Source organism: Actinia tenebrosa, unplaced genomic scaffold (assembly GCF_029948245.1).
Source record: "Actinia tenebrosa isolate PJP-AT-01 unplaced genomic scaffold, QUT_ActTen_1.0 PGA_scaffold17__23_contigs__length_9995812, whole genome shotgun sequence".
NCBI classification, from domain to species: domain Eukaryota; kingdom Metazoa; phylum Cnidaria; class Anthozoa; order Actiniaria; family Actiniidae; genus Actinia; species Actinia tenebrosa.
Window position 1 is genome coordinate 9,789,786 of NW_028292577.1, and position 18,361 is coordinate 9,808,146.

General features: G+C 34.9%; 1 protein-coding gene across 1 annotated transcript; it reads right to left on the minus strand.

The window, feature by feature from the left end:
- Positions 1-34: 34 nt before the first annotated feature.
- On the minus strand, positions 35-16,412 carry LOC116298868 (E3 ubiquitin-protein ligase TRAF7). The gene is made up of 25 exons (XM_089031765.1): positions 16,166-16,412; positions 12,389-12,449; positions 11,574-11,692; positions 10,810-10,914; positions 10,214-10,306; positions 9,999-10,091; positions 8,978-9,111; positions 8,213-8,288; positions 8,058-8,116; positions 7,676-7,745; positions 7,521-7,586; positions 6,146-6,227; positions 5,894-5,967; positions 5,760-5,802; positions 5,093-5,145; positions 4,604-4,672; positions 4,415-4,497; positions 4,119-4,158; positions 3,483-3,599; positions 2,535-2,651; positions 1,533-1,652; positions 1,228-1,270; positions 919-1,007; positions 707-826; positions 35-391 (listed from the first exon to the last, which is right to left on the minus strand). The coding sequence occupies exons 1-25, from the start codon at positions 16,235-16,237 to the stop codon at positions 380-382; spliced, it is 2,010 nt and encodes a 669-aa protein (XP_088887891.1). The 5' UTR covers positions 16,238-16,412; the 3' UTR covers positions 35-379.
- Between the last annotated feature and the right edge of the window lie 1,949 nt (positions 16,413-18,361).

Below are 18,361 nucleotides of genomic sequence, written 5' to 3' on the forward strand. Positions count from 1 at the left end.
ATCAAGACTCATCCGCAAGACGCATCAGCATTGTTTATTGCAGTCAAAACTGAACTGTAAATATAATCATTCCATTACTGGCATTGTGTCGGCATCATCAAGACTCATCCGCAAGACGCATCAGCATTGTTTATAATTGCAGTCAAAACTGAACTGTAAATATAATCATTCCATTACTGGCATTGTGTCGGCATCATCAAGACTCATCCTTCTCATGGTATTGGGACGTTCTCATGGTACTGTTACTAACAAATACTTAACTTAGCACTGGCAAATATTTATCGTGAACAAGGTCTGTCAGCTGATTGACTATGGCCCTAAAGGTGCTGTGTTGAAGGAAGCACCTTTGTGTGGAACATGTTGGTCTCAATCTCGAAACTTACTGCCAAACCTATAACACAAGAAATATGAAGTCAAATATTAAGTGAAATAAAGACCCCACATTTTTTTGGTGCACAAAGTAGAAGACAAAGATTTCCATCATGATAACTTCTGTTTGAGTTGTTGAAACATCATGCAGTTACCACCAACAACAGTCTTTCAATCTGAAGACTATACAAGTCATCTGGATGAACACACTCAACACACTCGTTCACATATTATTCATCTTGCATCAAAACCATCTACTTCATAATTAAGTAGAAACCATCTCAAAGAGGCCCACAAAAAGAAAGTCTGTTGCACTTTGCAACCTTAAAGTGGTTACCTTAACAGTACTGTCAACGGCACCAGAAAATATTCTTCCCTTAGACAGAGCTAAGGCAGCCACACTTCCTTGGTGACGGAGAAGGGTCTGGATGCAGGCAAAGTTCTCAAGATTCCAAACCTGGGGGGAAAAGATTGCAAATCAAATAAGCATACAACATACATAGAATGATTTTAATACATGAAATATATATACTGCAATTGAGTGCTTACCCTTAATGATCGATCATAAGAAGCACTGAAAAGCTTCGTTTGTCCTGGTGCACTGAGAACTGCTAGAGCATAGACTGTACCAACATGACCTGTCAGGGAAAATCATGGTGAGATTGGCGAACAGAACCGAAATTTGTACACAAAAAAAACATCAACAGTACATGTATCATCATCACCACCATCATCATCAACCAAAACAATGTTTGTGAGATACGCAGAAACTACAACAAAAAAGACCCATTCCATACCATGGCAGGAGCAGCAATGTCTGGACTATATACATTATAATGATTATGAGTAGATACTGACCATTAAGAGTTTCTACTAGTTTGTGTGTATTGGCATCCCAAATCTGAGCAAAGAATAATGATAATAACATTAAATGTTTTTGTAAAATACAAATTAGTAAAGCTACAGTACATCTCTTTGGAACCTAAATTTCTAAAACCAAAAAATGATTAAACAATTTGATTATGTGATGGCATACTGGTATTGAATAATTAGAGCCGAGGCCCAAACAGCCCCACAATGCACTGCAATGCAAATTTGACCCAGTTTTTTTCTCAACCTCTAAATAGCTAATATGGTTAATGTTTGAGCTGATGCCTACTGACCTGAATGCAGTTCTCATAGGTGCCACATATTATGAACTCCTTGGTGACAGTCAGAGAGTAGACACTACCTCCTGTTGTCTGTAATACTCTCACACACTCCAGTGTATCTAGATCCCATAGCTGTTGATATCAAGACAAATGATAACTATTAGCCATATTAACATAATTATTTCCAGGGTGGTGTCTTTTTTGTGCTCTAAATAAATGCACTATTCCATGCACTACAGACCACTTTTATGTGTAATGATTAGTATAGGAAATCGCACGATCTTGAGTACAATTTGGAAATTAATAGACACGAGTAATGTTTTGAAAGTTCTTGTAGTTGCACGAGCCTTTAGGCGAGTGCAATTAAAGAATTTTCAAAACATTACGAGTGTCTATTAATTCCAAATTGTACAAGAAGATCGTGCAATTTTTTGTTTATAGTTCACTCAACAAAATTTCAGTAAAAAATGCGAAGCGACGCCATTCATCTTTGTCTATTTGGCGGCCGATTTTCAGCTTATCGCGCAACTGAAATGCATAAAAAATATTAGTTCTTACGGCTTAAAATTTTATTTATATGTTTTTTAAGTACAAAATGACAGAAAATAATTGTTTTGACATTGTTTTGTCCGTGTTGCCATAGCGACTTAATTCGGTACTCCTATGGAGTACAATTAACGCTATAATTGTACTCCTCTCGACCAATCAGAGTCGAGTAATTTTGTTGAGTGTACTATAAAAGGGTAAATTATACACAGTGAAAAGATGAAAAAACTGGCATTTTGGACGCTAGTCCTTTGTCGGAGTCTTTTACTCCGACGAAGGACTAGCGTCGGAAACATCAGTACGTTTTTTCATCTTTTCACGGTGTATAATTTACCCTTTAATCATTACTGTTTCATTAGAAACGCCAATGCAGCTCACACTAGTTTTTAGCTAGTTATCTCTACTTTTATGTGTACTCAAGTTTCTAGCTTTTTTTCTTCAATTTGTTGTTGTTTATTTATTTCATACCTTGATAGTCTGATAGGAACCACTATAAAGGTAGTTATCACTGGCTACAAGGGCTCGCACCCAGTGATTCAAGCCTGTTAACTCTTTCACAAGCTCCAAAGTATGAAGATTCCAGACCTATAGGAAATAAAAAATAATATATAATATATATGTATACATATTGTATAATAGTATAAAGATAAGTCAACGAGCTGCTCAGAGAACTGTCTAGAAGTGTACACTTCAAATAAATCAATGGAGTGCATGATAATATCACATAATTCATGAAACAATTACTAACTAATCCGAGTATGATGCACATAGGTATCATTATGATAGTTATCAGAATCAAAAAGTTTCTTTTTTTGACAGTTATAGCGAAGGAAAACAATACATGTTTTATCATATTTTTTATGCGCATGGATAGTAGAAACCTTACATGTAGCATTGAGCTCGTGATGTTAAGTGTCATGTATCATTTTCTTTCTACTATAATTCAATCAGGCATACACCAAACAAAGATGCATAGAGTATTTTGCTTTCATTTTCATTCTGCTCCAGTGATATCCCCTATAAGCTATTTTGTTGGAATAGTAAACAATAAACTATTATATACATCTCTGGTTTTGTTTCACACATATATGGCATGCACTCTAGTCTGTAGTCAGGTCTGTTGCTAGTTTATGATCAATGGACTACTTTGACAATATGGCAGCCATCTTTCCAAGGGGCAAACAAAACAAAAACAAGACAAAGATGACGGAAAATATCTAGAATTTTGTGTTTGTCTTTCTTTTATGGGTAAAGGTGATGGATGTGCCATCTTAATTAATCTTTTGTTGTAGAATCTTGCGGTGAGCTATTAATACCAATCAACGTCATTATTGTCATTTGACCCCGGTATGCCCCATAATGCCTTGCGACCCAAGATGCCCACTGTATCACTGAAGTAGTCCATTGTCTTAATACCTTGATCATCTTGAGTGAGCCACTAAACAAAGTGTCTCTTTTAGTAACCAACGTACAGACAGGGTTCTCATGACCCTGGATCGTCTGTAGTAATTCTAGCCGTTCAATACTCCAAATCTATAATCAAAAATAAAGATTTCATTTACTTATAGGGGCAGGCTAGCTACAAAGCACTCTCAAAGTGGCATGCTTTAAGCAAGTAAGTATAAAGTCAATGTTTCAGTTGTAAATCAGCATGTTCTCAATACAATGTTGCAAAGAAAGAAATTCACAGGTGGTGCCGCTAACGCACCGTGGGGTGAGTAGAATTGTTTGTTGGTTCTCTCCTGCGCTTCGAGGGTTTTTCTCCGGGTTCTCCGGTTTTCCTCCCTCCTCAGAAATCAACTTCTACATTCCGATTTGAACTTTGGGCTTTCAACTAGTTAGAGCTTAAGCTCAGTTGGGATTGTCCCACGCTGTGATACGAGAGCTAAAGTTTAATAGATTAGTTGTAGATAAAAGTGGTTGAACTATGGACCCTTCCTTCCCCACCTGCTGCGCCCTCTCTGTGGTTCCTGGGCTGGATTGATGCAAGGCAGACGACATAAGAAATAAGTATTCTTAGCAAATGATCACTAAAAAGGATTGTGTACTTACATTTATTGTACAGTCAGATGAGCCACTAAAAAGCATTTTGCTGTGGAGTGCAAGAAATCTCTGAGTTAGGTCCTAAATATTTACTAGGTATGCATCATCATCACCATGTTTTCCCTTTAGGCGTTTTCCAGCCTTAGAGCATTTCTGTGTAGATGGGGGGGATCTATTAATCAGACCTCTATACATCAAGCATGAAGTTTTCCCATTACAGACTGTGCCACTTTCTTAAGGAAAACATTATGCCAAGGTAAAGAGGTCTGTTACCAACAATCTTGGAAAGATGTAGATGTACTCACTCATGTGTCCGTAAGGCCAGTACAATACCAGTATGTCCTTCTAAGGTTTTAACACATTTATAGGTAGTAAGGGTGTCCCAAACCTGGAAATTATATGTAGAATACAGAGAACCAGGGCTTTAGTCATAGGAAAAAAGGTTTGATTTAAGAAAAGGATAGAGTTAAAATTATATAATAAGTAAAATGCACCTTGATGGTTTTATCTGATGATCCACTGAAAAGAAGATCTCCATAAACACACAATGCCCACACTGGACCCTGGAGAACAAACAACAAGACACCTTTAACCTAAAGAACAGAGTGACTGGCTTTTTTTTTTTTTCATTTTCTTCCCTTCCCTTTCTTTCCTCCTCTTTCTTCCTTTCTTTTGTCTGTTTGTTCTTTCGTTCATTCATTCTTTCATTCCTTCTTTCTCTTGTTCATTAGCTATCATAGGTTTGTTTGCTCTTTCATTTGTTTTTCTTTCTTTCTTTCATTTGTTCTTTTTTTCTTTTGATGTTTTTTTCTTTCGTTTGTTCTTTCTTTCTTTCCTTCCCTCTCCTTCCCCTTCTCATGTTGTCTTCCCTGGTTTTCTCTCCCTTAATTTTCTCCTTTTCTCTAATCCCTATCATCCCTTTGTCTTCAGTATGTCAATCTGATTAAGGATTCAGAGCCACTAGAGATAGCAGAGCCACTTACCGTATGCCCAACAAATGTTCCTTTGCATTTAAATAAGGGTTGAATATCGAAAGCTGAAATTATAATCAAAAAGTGATAAAATTGATATTTATGAAAGGAAATGAATAAGGGAAACTACAAAGCAAGATTTCATTGGCCAGGTGTTTCATAGTCTATATTTTATAGATTTTGTGTTAGTGGGAATTACCACTAAATATAAATATATATTATTAAGATTATTAAGATTATTTAAAAAAAAGATACTATATATTTTTGAATATGGGTGACTTAAAAAGGGGGTTTGCTCAATAGTTTCATTTGACTCCTGCTAACAAACTCTCTTGCACACTCTTTTGTTAAGTTATTTAACACCAACTATCTTACTATAATTCTCAACAAAAATTTGAAAATTAAAGAAAATTTGCAAAGCATCTTGTAAGTGGCAGTAAAGCGACGCCATCATGCAAATGTTCTATTGGGTAACTAATGACAAAGAAGGTTCTTCCATTCTGATTTATCATTATTGTAACTATTTATCGTTCTTCTCACTATTCCCTTTCTTTTTGTTTCTTTCTATTTTGTACTCAGAAAATTATTGTAAAATAAAAATATTATATTATATTAAATATTATATTTATGATGATAATGTAATTTATATTAGTTAAATTAAAAAAACAAAGTTTCTCACTTCCAACTCCCCATAGCCTTGCTTCTACACTAGACAGGTTGCTCTAAAACAAAAAAAGTCATTCTACAGTTAATGATAAAACAATAATTTATTAGGCTCTTGTAAAAACTAAAACAGAATTGAAAAAGACTTACTTCCAAGGTAGCAACGCTTTGTCTAGATTCTGAGAGATCTGAAGACAATTTGGTTTGACTTTCATCTAGCAAATCTGCAAAAATATCAATAAATGACTCAATAAATGCATTTATTAGGTAACTAGAAGTTATAATTAATCTTAAGGTTTTGCCATTATTGTGCCATTTAAAAAATTTCCTATAAATTATTATGGGCACTTCCTCCTAGTTGACACACTTTTTGCCATCATTTTCAAAAATGATCATATGTACCTATCCTAATGTCCACAGTTTTTTCCATACGATCCACCCTCTCTACCAACTTTAGAATCATATTCTTAAGCATGCCGATTTCCTGTAAAAGGAAAGAACAGAGAAACCCACATAAGTACAATTTACATGATAATATTATTACTGTAGCTTAAGGTGACTGCCTACTTTTGGAAATTGATTTAAGCTTTTTCTAAAACTTCGATTTTCCGAATTGAAATTTAATGCTGATTCCAAATCTGGAAAGAAAAATAGGGTGTCCCGAGCTCGTTTTCGAGATAATCAGCATTTAATGGAAGCCTACACACGAGCTTTTGGAGTAAAAGTTGCGCCACCAGAAGTGATTAGAAAAAAAATTAAGATTCATAAGATAATAGTTATTTGCAGACTATATGATTGCACGTATGAAGGCTAGTCAATCCTTCTACAATAATACATGGATATTTTCGACAAAAAGACAGAGAGATACATTGATTTGTCATATTTTGTAGTTTCGGTGCTCTTAAAAAATCTCATAAAGTCGAACAAAAATCCCTACAAAAATCTAATTTTTCACGTGTTCCTGATTTAAACTTTTCCTAAAATGTTGATATAACCTAGATTTTCAGGAGTTTTTTCGAATGAGCTATCAAAAAATATAGAGTCCCGTGCAAAATTTGAGGGTTTTGCCCTGTTGAAGCTGAAAACGCGTATGGTTCTTCAATAAAATCTTGTAGATTTTTCAGCAGTTTTTGAGCGCGTGCTCATCGTGGGCTCAAATCGAACGTTCAAAAGTAGGCAGCCACCTTAAATTTATTGGTACAGCTGTTAGCCATTGTTTGCTATGAAAAATTGACACAATGCAAAAAAGTATGACCACTTTTAATGTATTTGCCATCTTCTTTGCACAGGCTTTTGCTGGTGCCAACATCAGCATCAGCTACAGCAACATCATCATCCAAATCATCCAACCATCTAACACCAACACCATAATTACAACCATAATTGAACTTATCCTCTACAAAATCATCATCATCATCATCTCACAGACCTCACCACTATCATTGACCTTATCCTCTACAACATCATCATCATCATCATCACTACAGACCTCACCACTATCATTGACCTTATCCTCTACAACATCGTCATCACCATCATCATCACTACAGACCTCACCACTATCATTGACCTTATCCTCTGCATCATCATCATCATCATAACCAACATCACCATCATCATCATCATCACTACAGACCTCACCACTATCATTGACCTTATCCTCTACAACATCGTCATCATCATCACTACAGACCTCACCACTATCATTGACCTTATCCTCTACATCATCATTATCATCATAACCAACATCATCATCATTAGCAACTCTAAAACAGACCTGATCTTTTTCCTTCAATGATGATCTTAATTCTCCCAGTTTATTGTCTGTATGAACTAAAAATTCCTGCAAATAAAACAGACAACGTTATTTTAATGGGTGTCATAGATTCCTGACCAAAAGTTAACTGTTTCAACATGTAAATTTGCACTTACTTTGACTGCTTCAAATTTGCATATTTTTAGATGAATTGACACTTGTTCATGGTTGTCCTCGTACATACAGCTGCAAATTTCAATAAATAAACCAAGTTCAAAATTTCCAAGTTACGACTGAGATTCTTGATCACAGGTCCTAACAGTGAAATTGGGCAATAGATTACCGTTAATCAAACAAACTATTGAAAGAGTACTGTATGTATGTACCTTCAATTTTATTACTAATTTATTTGATTGACAGTGGTCTGTTGCCCAAATTCCCTCTCACGGCTGTTAGACTGTTGTCTTGATCAGTACTTACGCATCAAAACAGCCATACATAAAGGATTGTAAGACAGCTACATGTAATAATTACTATTTACATGAGAAGTATTCTTACCCGTATTTTTGATGTGGGCAGCGGATGTGCTCACAATGCTTCAAATGATCCTGAAGATCCTATAAAATAAACATTCACTAACAGTAAGAGAGCTTTACAGAATATTAGAAAAATTGATTATCTAATTCACCAAATAATATCTTATTAACTATTACCATCTTAAGCAGCATTGGACATTGTTTGCTGTTGGGACAGGTTGTTGGAGCATATTGACAATTCTTTTCATGTTCACTGTTGATTAAGAAAGAAAATAAATACATCATGATTAGAGACTTGCACATGACTAGTATTGATCTTACTATTCTCTTACTAGTATATAATCATTATCTTACTAGAGTGCTCGCACTAAAGCTGTGAAACAAATACTAATTTTTAGTACAAAATAGTGATAATCAAACAATAGGACGCAAAGGATTCTGTAGAGTGACCACAGTAAATCCGTGAAACTTTAGTAATACTAAATAGCACAATTTCATGCAAATTCCATTGTTTTCTATTGTTTAACTAGCACTATTTTGTACTATTTAGTAATTAGTGTTTCAAGGATTTACTGTGGTCACTCTAAACCCGTGAAACAAATACTAATTTTTAGTACTAAATAGTGATAGTCAAACAATATGAAAAAAAGGATTCTGTATGAATTACTACTAATTAGTACTAAATATTGTTCACAGGTTTAGTGCGTGCACTCTAGTATTCAGGACCCCATTTTAACAGGTACAAAGTCTTGTTTAGAATGCTGCAACATCAATGCCTGTTTTAAAAGCCATTCGCGTGTGCCATTCTCTTTCATTCCAGGTTGTGATGTTAAATCAGTCTTAGTAATGCCTAAAGTAGGATTTGTAGTACATATAATTGCTTAATACTTTGCTTATACTGAAATAATTTACAATTATACTGTTAACAGTGTAGTTTCTTACTGTCTGTGATAAAGCTTTGTTGTCATAGGACATCCTGACGGGTTCACTTCATACTCATGCTTCATGCCTCCATTATTTGCAAGCCGACATCCATATTTACAATGTATGAAGAGTTCTCCTACCTGTTCCGAAACCTAATAAATAACATTAAATAAATAAATTTTTAAAATAGTTGTCTCAATTGTTTCACAAAATAAGGAGATACACTCTCAATTGAAGAATCGTTGTCAGGTTCAGAAACATAGAACATAGAAGCTGAGACTGAAATGGCACATGGGAAGTACGTTAATTAGATGCATGCTGTGACCGGCGACCAGTGGCATCATCCACTGTTTTTAATAAGCATTTGGTATTCTAAACTGACTGCATGGATGGCGCAAATGAATAAATTATAATATAATTATGTCATTTCCCATGTGCCAATACGGTCTCAGCTTTTATGTTCTATGTTTCTGAACCTGACAACAATTCTTCAATTGAGTGTATATTGGCTCCAGATTGCCATGTTTTCATTGCTATTTCTTAATACTCAATTATTGTTTGGTGATACAGAGCCTCATATTAGTGATTCTTGAGAAATTGCGGTGATCGAGACAAAATCCATTGTGATAAGAAAATCTGGCAATAGATGTGTTACATAAATCAAATCATTGTGAGGACGTATGTAAAGGTACTTCCTGCCTTCAAATCTGCACTCAAAACTTAACAGGAGTTTATGAACTATATATTTTTATTTACTTATAGTCGTAACCTGCAGCTTGTTTGCTCCTTTTGTAAAAAGCATCGAGACTTTTGTTAGATGCGTTTTCAAGAACTCTATAATATTATTATTCTTATTATCATTATTACTTAGGGAACCAAATCTAAACCCAATTATTTCTCTATCTCTATGGTGCAGTAAAAGTTTACAAGTGATTGTGTGTAACATGATAATGAAATGGATGATCATACAAAGAGTCTTTTACTAATCATGTAATAAAAGTTATTTATTTTCATCCCATTCATTCATTTGTTTACTTACAGCTAAGTTTGCTACGACCACAGATAGCTTATTATCATCCACTGGACACTTCTCTATGCCTTTGGCCATAATACATGGACGGCAAAATGTGTGCTGAAAGAATAGACAAGTTAGTGTCAAGGCTTCAAGCTACGTAACTTGTTGGATGATAAGTGAATAACTATTTAATGTATTAAATTACTATTTAAACAGCTTTCAAATTAGGTAGCACCTACCCCACATGAAGCTATTACTGGCTCCTTAAACACCCTTTGGCATAGTGGACAGAATAATTTGCCTGATGGCTCTTCTACAAACAATACAACCTCCTAGAGAAAAGATACCTTGTTATTGAATAAACTGCAAGGAATAAGTGATATTTATTACCGGTAATAAAACCATTCATTATTAAACCAGTAAGCTCAGTTGGTAAAGTATCAGGATTTCATGTGAAAAGTTGTGGAATTCAATTAGCCCCGGCTCGACCAACACTCAGGGTCACTCGGTAGACCTTCAAGTCTTCTTGGAATTGGACAAACTGTGGGCTCTGTCTCCTGACTCTTATTAAATAATTGTTAATATATAATAACTAGTTTTTGGGAGACATTAGAGAACTTGTTGAGCTACACGTATTTGTATAAGATTGAGGGGTTGTCTCCTGTTTCAACAGCCTATTATGGAGGCATAAACATTCTAATTAAAATACTAAAAGAACCACTTCTCGTGATTGTAAGCTGCGTGGCAGTCGCTAATTAAGTCTTCCACTGGAAATAAAATATTGTGAAGCGCATGAAAACGCATGTACATGTACTACAAAGTGTCATTAATTTACCTCTTCTTCATCATCAGCTAAGGTAGAAATAGAATGCAGAGATCTTCCAGAGATGGTTGATGATGTTCTGTGGTGTCTCTTGAGTGAAGAGATCTCGAAGTTACACTGTCAGATGAGAGAAAGAAATAAAGACAAGTTAACAAAACATGTGTAAAACAGATTTTCTCCCGATTCTCTTGGTTCTGCAATTTTTTTTCCCTCTACAGAAATCTTCAGTAGAACTAAATTTCAGGCCTTCGTTGTTTGTTGTCCCTTTTTTAGACCATGTAATGCCACTCTTTGGATTTGATTCTTTGAAATGTAAATATTTTTTCAAAAATTTCATTATAAAAGAACAATTTCCTGAGAAGGTCAGGTGGTCTGAATTGGGAAATTTGCAAAACGAGGTAGAGGTCTATTCAATATGGCATCAAAAATGTTTTAATTAGTCATATATATACAGCAAAAATTGACACTTCTCTGGCTTAGCATTTCACAGGATGGTCCTCTTGACCTATGTTACATTGACTGTGCATGGTCACATACTGACTTGTCAACCCCATTGTTTTCTAGTGTTACATCATGTAAATTTGTTTAATGTTTTCTTCTTCTTCTGCAATTCTGTATTCCTATTGTCGTTTGCATGTGCCAACTTGTAAATCTCCTCATAGTGTGATGAAATATAATAAACTAAACTAACCAGTCCGATGTGGCCGGTCATCATGTCTGGCCATTGAGCATCCAACATTTTTAGCCCTGTAATATGTCAATGAATATTTACTCACTTTCTCAGAGCCAGCTGTGCCACTGTCCACATCCCTTTCTGTACTGCTCCCAGACATGCATGTCAAGCTGTTAGAGGACCTCTCAACTATTGAGTCATACAAGAAGTTGTCTGCTTCAACTGTCAATCAAAATATCAGTTATTTATTTCTCCAGTCAATCATTTATACATCCATACATTTATTCAGTGAGTCAGTGAGTCAGCCAGTGAGTCAGCGAGTCAGTCAGTAAGTCAGTCAGTCAGTCCGTCAGTGAGTCAGTGCGTGAGTCAGTCAGTCAGTCAGTCATTGAGTCAGTCAGTCATTGAGTCAGTCAGTCAATGAGTCAGTCAGTCAGTCAGTCATTTACTCGTAAACATTTTTTACATCATTCTAGATAGTACATAATCAGGAAATGAATAACAATGTAAATGTACACTTAGTCTAGTTTTTAATTGTTTACAAAATAAATTTACAACTTCTAACAGCCATAGCAGTTTATGATAAAACATACAAAATACACCTTAGTTTATAACATGTACACCACTTTTTACTGTGATGACATACAGTAATTAATATAAAAAAGGTTGAGAGTGCATCAATATCCAACATACATACATGTACAAGCATGTATTGTAGTGGCAGCTGAACTTAGTATGCGACAGGGACACCACTCAAGTATTACAGACAATTCATTTAGTCCTGAAAAATCTTTTACTGTCTGACTCTTATGATAAAGAAACCTATTCTATAGATCGACACTTGGTTATATTCGTTTAGCGCCCTGATAGATAGCATTTCTCTACATGTAGCAAGAATAACCAATTTCTTTATCATACCTCTTTTAATTGTTGTTACTGGAGCATATGCTGAAGGACCAAATGTCGTTTCCATACGAGCCTATAATAAATTAATCATTAGTCACACAAATACATGTATACTGCAGTATTTTTTACTGGTCCATAGAAGAAAAGGGGCCAAAACTAAGCATTAATGGGCCACATTATGTACTGTAAGTGATACATTATTTATGGAAAAGAGTATCAAGTATGAGGTCTCATTTCTAGAAGCTTTCGAGACAATGAACTCTATTTTTTTAATTACTGTAGTAAATTGAAAAGATTATTTATTCATTACAAACATGATTTTGAGATATACAACTTTTATTACGAATTCAATTCAAAATATTTTTTCAAAATAAAATAAAATATAAAACTAGCTACAATTTTGAAAATATGATTTTTTATTTCTGATGCAAAAAATAAAGATATTTGTGATGAATAGCCGAGGGATAACATCCTAAAATAGTTGGTATAATTGTGAAGTTTTAAAGACTTATAAAACCTCATTAGGAACATGAAAAACCTCTTACAGCATTTGTTATCTTGGAAATAATCTCTGAGAGGACTTTCTAAGAGGCCGCATATGTAGTTGTATAATACCACTGAGCTCAAGAAAAGCAGCCCAATTTTGACCAAATAAACAAAAAACAATGCAAAATGGAGATATTCATGGCATTATTTCCATGATTTTCTGGTTTCCACCCAGTTCTCCTACAGTATGAAACTCTGCAATAATCATTATAGTCCTTTATTAGGCTAAGAAACAAATTTTATAGAAGAGTAGAGTTTACATACCAGAAAATACATTCTCATTTTTGTATAAATAATCTAGTTTGAGTAGACCTGATCAGTAGAATTCTAAAATATTATTATTTATTATGTGTGTAAAAGGCATTATTCTTTACCTTACGGTATGACTAATTTGCCAACGATATACTTTAGTGCATATTTTACTTAGGCTTGGAACAATGAATAAAAGCATGAAAACAATTCAAAACACTGGTTTTCACTTTTTGTTTTATTGCAAAATCACAGTCTGGACTGTCCCATGGTGTGAATAATTGATAAAAGCATGACTAATGTAGCATTTATCTCTACAGTTGATTACAGAACTTGCTGTGAAATTAAATTTGTATCGCTTAGTAGTTCCTTCTAGAAATGTTTCTAGAACCTGTAATTTAAGAATTTTACAATAACTTACAAATTTCTTGCGTGCTGATTGATTATTTTTCTATCATCAATAAGAGGACAGACAGGTAAAGCTGATGTCAATGAGCACACGCTCTTTCCGTTGGTTGTTTTGATCGCTAAAAATGAGAAGTTTTTATCGTTTTCGTTATTGTAAAAAACAAATAGGCATCAGCTTTTTATGTGTCTGTCCTCTCATTGACAATAAATTTTGTCATCACATCAAATAATTATTAAATTGTTTTCATTTTTTTTGACAGTGAAAAATAAAATATCTACTGACAATACCAGGTGACCTCATTTTGACAGCCTATCAAATGCCAGCCAATCATCCCGCAGGAAGAAATCTGATCAGGCGGTCCATCTTAGGAAACATTGCGGCTGCAGTCAGAGAAAATAACTCTGAATCTTTGATGTTTTACTTTTGTTATGGACTAGCAGTGCATTTAAAATTCAACCTATAGGTACTAGACACTTATAAATACTTATGACCTCTACCTGAGGGTCAAATGGTGCATGGCAGTTTCAATCCTTTTATAAGATTATCGTGAAATGATACCTCTTTGTTCGCCGATAAACACTGAAACTAGGACCGGACCACCTGATCAACTACAACAATCCTTTGTGCGCAAAGATCACCTGGAACTCTTGCTAAACAAACATGTTTGATAGAAAGGCTGTGTCTAATAAAAGCGAAAGGAAAAACCATATGTCAAGGAAAGTGGTTGATTTCTGTAACAGTTGTCAAAATATAACAAAGGAACAGAAATCAAGAAAAGAGTTCCACAAATTTGTTACAAGATAATTATTTCAGATTTTATGAATTTGAATATTTTTCTACAATCTGTGCCAAAACTGTAGAGACTTCCCTCATTATTTACTGCACTCCTATTGACACTTGCATTCCTTTCAATAAATGGATTCCCACTTACTCTTATCAACTCCCTCAACAATATATTTTCACTCTTATATATACATGTAACTCTGTTTAGGAATGAACATTAATATTTGGTATACAGATAATAAATTATTTAAGATAAATGATAATTTGGTCTACAAAGACAAATAACTGAGAACTGTCTGAAGTTTGATCAAAACAAATAAACTCTTAGTTTCTGAGATTTTTCTGGAGGGCTTATAAGAATAATTTTATTAAAACCTCCCACAAATTGCTACATTGTTAAACAATAATTATTACATGGGGAACTGCTGCTTGAAAAAAACTAAAAATAAAAGTGGATGAAATGAAAAATGGGAGACAAAGAGAATGAAAAGAGAGTAAGAAAAGTGACAGAAATCCAAACTACTGTACAGTATGAAATGACACAGCAATGATTTTTAAGAGACAATTGAAGATAAAAATTTGAAAGCACCACAAATAGTCCTTTTTTGTTCAAATTAGTAACTGCAGTAGTAACAAACAGTCTGTACCCTTGACTACAGGGCTAGACTTGGTTACCAATAAATCAATCAAAAAAGTTAACTAGAATAAAGAATGTGCAACTAGAACAATACCAATGTTGTGAAATCTCACTGACTTTTTATGGTCTATAAATATCTAACCCCTGTATGCTGAATGATCGAGGCTAAACCTGCATAAATAGACCCCTTCACTAATTTCCTAGAGGAATTGTTCTGGGGACAAAATAATAATGGGCTGTCTTTCCTTATGCAAAAAAAATCCATTGTTTTGTCCCCCAGAATAATTCCTCTTGGGACTCAGTTCAAGTAGTCAATAAAATCAGTGGCGTGAGCCAAATGAGAACTTAGAGTTTCCTCATTCCTTATATAGTTACATGCAATCTATAATTTTATTTATCTTCATAGACAGGAATCAACCCTATTTTAAATTTGTGATCAAAACAGAAAATTAAAGAACAGATAAACAAACACCAAAGGTTGTGAAAAATGAATGAATGAATGAAATCATGCATGAAAAATAGAGTCACAGAAAATTGATCTACATGTAAGTAATCCTAACGATACGAAATAAATAGTACAACTTAAAATAAACGAAATATAAAAGAGAAAATAAGCCTATCTTTCAAACATTGATAAATATAAATATTGTAGTCTAGATCATTCATAACTTGACTTACGAGAATTGGTTTTCTTGTCAAAATGATTTTTTAATGCCTCATAAACTAAACCAAATACTGTAGCGAATTTAAGTAGGAAAAGTGAAAAAGGTACTGTAGCACACACTTTCACAATTTAAAAGTACCGAGTATAGGACAAGAGATTACTTCGGCATGAACATGTGTCTTGTTCGATGTTGTGTTTTTCCTAAAGGAAAAGGCTCTGCGTAGAAACCTCTTTTAGTAAAATTTTAAATTAATACTCTCATACTAGTAATAGAATAACCTCCCTCTTTTTTTAGAGTCAAGTATTTCGAGAATTACGAATAAAAAAATAAGTAAATACGCATGCATGCCAGGATATCAATTCTTTCAAGAGTAATGTCTAGAGCTTGGTAAACATCTTCATCTCAAGTATAACAGAAACTCTTGCGCTCAAACGAAGACCAGCAGAACACATTTAGAAACAAAAGAAAGCCCTAAACTACGAGAAACAGTGTTTACTTACCTTGGAGTTGAGAGATTCGAAGGAGCGAGATCTCGACAAGGTTCCTGACTGTCGTCCGATAATACCAGACATTGTAAGTCTTTTTTCCTTCTTATTTTTCAACCACACAATACATAATACCTTGTAATACGGATTTGACTTATTAAGGGTTAATACACAGCCATGAAAGAAAGCTTTGGATTGAAAATAGTAGTATTTTTCAGGCTGTTTTCTTCCTACGCCAAATTCGTTGCTCGGTGTTTTGACGTTCACATGAACCCCTCGTTACCATTCCTCTTTCGCGCGTTTTTGATTCGACTAATTTATGCATTAAATTATTTTATGCAAATGAAAATCTACTCCATAAAAACATTCTTATTTTCAAACCCAAATCTTACAGATTTCCAGATAAATAAGTAGTAACTTCATAAGGTATTTTAAGTTTTTCTTACATTTTTACTATTTTCCCCCTTTAAATAAATAATAATAAGCGTTAAAACAAAACAAACTCCTACAAACAGGGACTGCAGAGACAGGGGACATGGGCAACCCCTACATCCAACTATGCCAGATTTATGTCTCAACAGGCCCATCTCTATGACCTTGAAAAAAGGGGAGGTTCATTTTTCTACCAATCTTAGTTATGCCATTTCTTAAAAAACTTAAATAGCACTAAACTCCAACAAACAGGGCCCGGGGAGGGGGGGGGGGGTACTCTTGCCCGTTCAGTGCCGCTGAGCCCTCTGAACCCTGACCCTGATCCAGAGTAAAATCACTGAAATTCATACCCTGTTCCAGAGCAAGATCGCTGAAAACCATAACCTTTTCAGGTAGTGCGAAAATGGATACCCTGTTCCAGAGAGGAGAGAGTGATTTCATATAACCCTGTCCCAGAGCGAGTGCGATTTTATATACCCTGTCCCAGAGTAGAATGGCTGAAAATCATACCCTGTTTTGGCAGCATGTATCCGTATAGCGAATAGAGGAGAGTACCCCCCCCCCCCTCTTGGAAACGGGACTACAGAGACAGGGGGCTGGGGGAGCTACAGCACCCCACTTTACCATAGCCCCCACCCCCCCCCCCCCCCATTTAAACTTTTCCCATTACTATAGTCCCTTACCACCACCTAGACATGGGGACCTACTTCATTTTTATGAAGATTCCAGTTTTGGAAGGACCTTTTACTTTTCCATTGCTTTAAACATTTTGTTTGATAGAACTATTCAAACAATTTCTTTATAATTTTCTTTTATTACCATTTTAAAATCAAATAAAAATATTATGATAGATACCTTGCAAATCAGATTGGCTTTGAGCCTTTACCCTCAAGCTTAACAATATCAGTCTTTTATGTTATGTCACTTTTATGGAGGGGGATCATCATCTAATTAGTAATTGTTGTTTTTCTTGCAGTTAATTGCTGTTATTGATTTAAGAGTAAGATAAAAGTAAAATGACTTTCAATCAATCTCTCTTTTTACTGGTTAATTTTGAGGGGCACTTTGTATAAACACAACAGTTTTGATGGGCAGTGAAGGATTACAAGCTGTTGAATTTACGCTGCTATTGCAATTAGTTGGAAATTCTAGGGAATGCAATCTAATTATGGGATGTCCCAGCTCAGGGACTCAATCTCCTCGCTAGCCTCAAAGTTGCGAATACGAAACCAGTCAAATGTTATCATCATTGTCATTAAGATAATCATTAGCTACGTCAACACAATTTTCTTGGTGGGAAGGCAGGGTGATGGATTTTGTGTGAGGAATGGTGACTGTCTCCTAAACTAGTTGCTACTACAAATTTATAATTTGATGAAACCTTTAGGCAGTCAAGACTATATCCATACTTTTTGCTGCAATTAGTTGGAATTTCTAGGCAGTGTAATTCAAATAAGGATGTCTCAGCTAGGGCCAATCTGCTCTACATGTAGGAGGCACTGTATGCTATTTTCTGCACTGCAACCGTTATTTACGGAAGAATGGCCTGTTAATGTGATTCTCGTTTTAGTGCCAACATCAATGAAAGTCAGAAAGAAAAGTCCTATAATTTTTCCTTGTTTATCACTGGTTAGTCCTGTAGGTGACCCTGAATTGGTCTAGGCAACATAATCATTCTTGTATCAGCTTCTCTCAAAGTCAGTAGTGACCTGGTTGTCTAGCAACATCACTTGTATCATTTTCTCTTAAAGTTCATAAGTGGCCCTGGGGGTTTTGTCT

Coding starts and splice junctions, on each gene's coding strand:
- LOC116298868 (XM_089031765.1), bottom strand. CDS start 16,237: ATGTCTGGTATTATCGGACGACAGTCAGGAACCTTGTCGAGATCTCGC. Junction 12,450..16,165: donor TCGAATCTCTCAACTCCAAG/GTAAGTAAACAC, acceptor AATTTATTATAG/GCTCGTATGGAAACGACATT. Junction 827..918: donor CTTATGATCGATCATTAAGG/GTAAGCACTCAA, acceptor TTTTCCCCCCAG/GTTTGGAATCTTGAGAACTT.